The 4,724-nt window shown below is 40.8% G+C and overlaps 1 protein-coding gene and 1 long non-coding RNA gene across 2 annotated transcripts in view; one reads left to right on the forward strand and one right to left on the reverse strand.

The window, feature by feature from the left end:
* Positions 1 to 4,724, reverse strand: part of LOC102209867 (collagen alpha-6(VI) chain) — a 40,218-nt gene that overhangs the window by 31,971 nt on the left and 3,523 nt on the right. Inside the window, exons 4-7 of the mRNA XM_013913607.1 lie at positions 3,735 to 4,349; positions 2,844 to 3,404; positions 1,183 to 1,737; positions 316 to 891 (exon numbers count right to left, since the gene is read on the reverse strand). Of these exons, the coding sequence (XP_013769061.1) occupies positions 316 to 891; positions 1,183 to 1,737; positions 2,844 to 3,404; positions 3,735 to 4,349 (2,307 nt within the window). The remainder of the gene's footprint in view (positions 1 to 315; positions 892 to 1,182; positions 1,738 to 2,843; positions 3,405 to 3,734; positions 4,350 to 4,724) is intronic.
* The window catches only part of LOC106456366 (uncharacterized), a 9,108-nt gene continuing 6,223 nt past the window's right edge, over positions 1,840 to 4,724 (forward strand). Inside the window, exon 1 of the long non-coding RNA XR_001290512.1 lies at positions 1,840 to 1,851. This is a non-coding gene — a long non-coding RNA (uncharacterized LOC106456366). The remainder of the gene's footprint in view (positions 1,852 to 4,724) is intronic.

Consider the following 4,724-nt stretch of genomic DNA (forward strand, 5'->3'; position numbering starts at 1 on the left):
AATTTCAGAATTCTGACTTTTTTCTCAGATTTCTGACTTTAATCTCAGAATTCTAACTTTTTTCTCAGAATTCTGACTTTTTTCTCAGAATTCAGGAAATGAAAAAAAAAAGATGTGCCCACTTTTTTTTTTTCAGTGGCCCTGATCCTCCTCCGTAGTTATGTGATTGTTGGGTTTTTCTCTGTTTTCTTTGTGTTATTGTGGGGGTTTTATGTTACAATGTAAAGCGCCTTGAGGTAACTGTTACTATATAGATAAAATTGAATTGACAAAAACAATTAAAGAGCATAATATTTCACGCTGGACACATCTTACCTCGCTTAGTGTTATTGCAAAGGACAGAAGAAATGTTCTTGTACAGAGTTTCTAAATCCTCAAAATTATCCACAAAGAAAACTTTGGATGTGTCGCCACCAGCCATGGTCTTCAGCTCGTCCCTGTTTGCGCCCTTCACTCCGATACTGATGACTGTGATCCCATTTTGTCGCAGAGCATCAGATTCTGCTTTCAATCTCTTAGAGTCAGTAGCTGCTCCATCTGTGATCACCATGAGAATCTGAGGCACCCCGATTTCTTTCCGGCCGCCATGTTCAGCGTTAAAGTACGGCAGCGAGTATGCCAAGGCAGCACCTGTGTATGTGCCTCCTTGTGGTTGTACCAGCTGCTGCAGAGCTTCAAGAAGTTTTCCTTTGGAGTAAATTTTATTTAGAGTAAAGCTGGTTTTGGGTGTGTCGGAGTAGAGAATGACTCCAAAACGAGTCAGATCTTTACCAACTGTGGTCTGGTTCACAACCGAAGCCATAAAGGTGTGCATACTTTTGAACTGTTCTTTATTTATGCTTTCAGAACCATCAACCAGAAAAATAATATCAGCCTTTTCTATTTTACAATCTGGATGAAGGAAAAAGAGGCAGAGAGAAAGTTAGCAAAGACAGACACAACTATTTGTTTTCATATTAAAATATAAAGAAGCCAAAACATTTTTTTAACTAATTTTTATTTTACTAAATCAATCATTAGCCATTCATGCTGAGGTATTAATGGGTTTAATTGTTTAAAAACCTGAATTGTTAATTAACTGGATGATTTAACATCTCCATAGGCATCTCTATGCCTTTGGTTACTTCAAAATACTTTTTAGACAGTCTGACATCACAGATGGGTTAAAACAGCCTCTCTTACCTTTCTCACAGAACTTCAAGGCCAGCTTGGTCCCTAGTTCCTTAAATCCATCAAAGGTATTCTCAATAAAGAACCTCTGCGATGATGGGCCACTGATGTCTGACAGCTTACTACTGTTAGCCTTATCCACTCCAATGGCATAGATCACCACTCCTTTGGCCCTCAGAGCTTGAGCTGGTTCTTTGACGCTATCTCTGGATTTACCATCTGTCATAACGACCAACCACTGCTTCACCCCAGGACGCCTTCCTCTGGCTGCATCAAAATACTGTGAAACTTCTGTGATGGCCCTGCCAGTGTGAGTTCTTGTCTTTATCGGCGTCATATCATCGATGGTGTTTAGCATTCCTTCCAGGTTGTAGTGTGTGGTGAGGTCAAACTCCAGGCGTGTGTTGGTGCTGTACTGCATAACACCAATGTGCACCTTATCCTGTCCAATGCTGGACTTGCTAATGAAAGATTTCGTGAAATCTTTCATCTTTTGGAAGCCTTCCTCAGAGATGCTCTGAGAGCTGTCAGTTAAGAAAAATATGTCCCCTTGTGTGTCTTTACAAGCTGTGGATGAAAAACAAATAGAGGTTAGTGTGGTTTTCCCTTTCTACAGGTAACTGCAGGGCCTACCTGAGCCTAGGATTGGCAGTTTTGAGCATGTGAAAGCTTCTCTGCTCAGTAATACTCCACTCCTAATATCGTAGCAGTTTCTCTGATGTTTTATTTTCTTCTGTTTTCGCAGCTCAAGGGTGGCTTGTTTCACCTGCAGAGCTCCTTTGACAGCATGTTGTGTTGTTTCCAGAAAAATCTTCCAACGCAAGCACCACACCTTAAATCAACTCCAGGCCTTTTAGTAATTAATAATGACATAACTAAGTAATCGCCCACACCTGCACATGAAATATCCTTTGAGTCTTTGTCCAATTACTTTTGATCCCTTAAAAGAAGAGGGCGGCACATGTGAAGGAGCTCAAACTCCCTTCATCCAGTTTGAATATGGATACCCTCAAAGGAATATGATAATCTACACATTATGTCCATATAACTATAATTAAATTTGTTTCCGTAAACAGGTAAAAAAACACAAAAAAACAAATTTGTGTCAGTGACCAAATCTATATGGACCTGACATGGACAGGGTAATGTGTTAGGAAATTTGGATTGACCTGACAGGCTTGTCCATTTTCCCAACATTTACTACTCAATTTGTCCCCCATTGTATGTGTGCCTGACAACATTGGGGCCTGCTCCCAATGAGATGACAAACTATGTCCTGGGGGATGTCTGTGGTCTTCATTGGCTCGTGTGACTCAACCGATGTTGGGTCAACTGCAACCATGTTAAAGGGGACACTTCCACTTGGGGTTAAATACCTGGAACTCCCCATTAGGTTTTAGAACTAAAAAAGCCTCAACCAAGTGCTCGAGACGTACTTAAACAGAGAGAACTGCGGTATTTTCTGTTCTTTCACACGTACATTTTAAAGAATGCACTTCTGAAAAAGTGAATGTGCTAGCCTTATGAGTCCTGTATAAGAAAATGGAATACGTATATACATCTAATCTATGTTTTTGAAATAGTTTATGGTCTTCTTCTCTATCCTCTCCTCTTATTATCTCAATGATGTGTGCCATAAAATGAAGTCTACCTGAGTAAAGAAAGTTAATTACCTTCCGGAAAACAGATCTGTCTGACGATGTTATTTTTGATGGTTTTCAGGGCATCAAAACTATCGACAAAAAACTTTCTCTTTGGATCCCCAGCTATATCATTCAGCTCACTATGATTTGAGGATTTCACCCCGATGGCGTAGATGATGACATCCTGCGTCCTTAATTCTTCTGCAGGAATTTTAACTTTATCTTGGGATTTTCCATCGGTGATGACGATCAGGTACTCTGAGACTTTGTAGCCACGGCTCTTCTTTGCATTCTCAAAATGTCCTTTCATGGATGACAGTGCTTTTCCTGTGTTTGTTCCACCTCCTTTGTGAATGATGTCCTTCACTACTTTTTCCATTGTCTTAGCATCTGAGTGCTGTGTTAGGTCAAACTCTAGAGAGGGGGAATTTGAATATTTAACAAGACCCATGCGAACATGGTCTGGCCCAATACGGAAGGTATGAAGAAACTCAATGATAAACTTCTGCATGTCTGAGAACTCTTCATTTATAATGCTCCCTGAGTCATCCATCAGGAAGAAAATGTCAGCTTGGTCCTTTTTATCACATGCTGAAGAGAAAACAAACAATGGGAGTTAGATCTCCTCACACAGTCAAAGAAAGCGAGTTTGAACTGAACATTCAGAGTCAGAAATGTTTGAGAAACCATGTTTACACCCAGCATTTTTACAGGCTGCTTATGAACAACTATAACTTAATAATGGATGAGCGGTTTCTTACTCTTTTTTCTTATCTGGGAAATTTATCAGGTAAGATCCAATCAACTACCTTGACATACCTCTAACATTAACACAGAGCATTGCATCAATAATGCTACTACAATAGTTAAAATTTCTCAGGGAAAACTAACGGCAACTTATCAGGAAAGCTTAGTTCAAACCTTTTTTAGTTTCTGCATCACTTTCCTTGTCCTGGACCCCGATCTGGATGATGGTGTTGCACAGGGTTGCCTGCAGAGTTTGTTTCAGGGGTTTCAGCTTGATGAAACTGTCCACAGTAAAAACAAACTTAGACTTGGGGTAAGATGCCATCTCCAGCAGTTCGGTTTTATTGGCGTCTTTGATTCCAACAGCGAAAACTGTGACACCAGCTCGACGGAGAGCGATCGCAGGTTCCTTCACATTATCCTGGGATTCACCGTCTGTGATTACCACCGCTACCTTCGGGACATCCTTCCTGCTGCCCTTTTCTTCAGTGAAGATGCTTTTCAGGGCGAAGTGTAGGGCAGCTCCAGTCTTTGTACCACCTTGACGGTAAGGCAGGATGTTGATGAACTTCAAAATATCATCCTTGTTTCCGAACATGTTGAGGTAGGCATGAGCAGTCGGCATGTCGTTGTATGTAACAATGCCTACTCGGATGTTAGATGAACCAGTTTCCAGGCCGCTGATGACCGAGCGCAGGAAGTCACGCATCAGCCTGAAGTTTTCCTCTCCAATGCTTCCGGACTCATCAACAATGAACACAATGTCTGCCTTGTTAGCTGTTTTGCAATCTGTGAAAGGAGCACACTCAGTTTAGTCAACCCAACTGAAACTTTGTTTGAAAACAGAAATCATCAAGATTTAGCTACACATTGCACATAAGAGATGAATAAAAGAGGTTTCAGGACTATTGCATTTTAAAGGCTCAGGTTTAGAATTCCAGCTGCTGCCATATTGGTTTTCTGGGACAAGGGGCGCTGAGCCTGAACAACTCCACCTGCATGAATTATAAAATAAAAATGTCCATATCGTTGCTATGAAAAAGGAAAAAGCTGTAGATTTTTTTAAGAACAGGCTGTAAATATGTTGATTTCTCTGCTAAAGTGTGTGTGTGTGTGTGTGTGTGTGTGTGTGTGTGTGTGTGTGTGTGTGTGTGTGTGTGTGTG

Source organism: Pundamilia nyererei, unplaced genomic scaffold (genome assembly GCF_000239375.1).
Source record: "Pundamilia nyererei isolate P.nyererei 1_Seehausen unplaced genomic scaffold, PunNye1.0 scaffold00139, whole genome shotgun sequence".
Lineage (NCBI taxonomy): Eukaryota > Metazoa > Chordata > Actinopteri > Cichliformes > Cichlidae > Pundamilia > Pundamilia nyererei.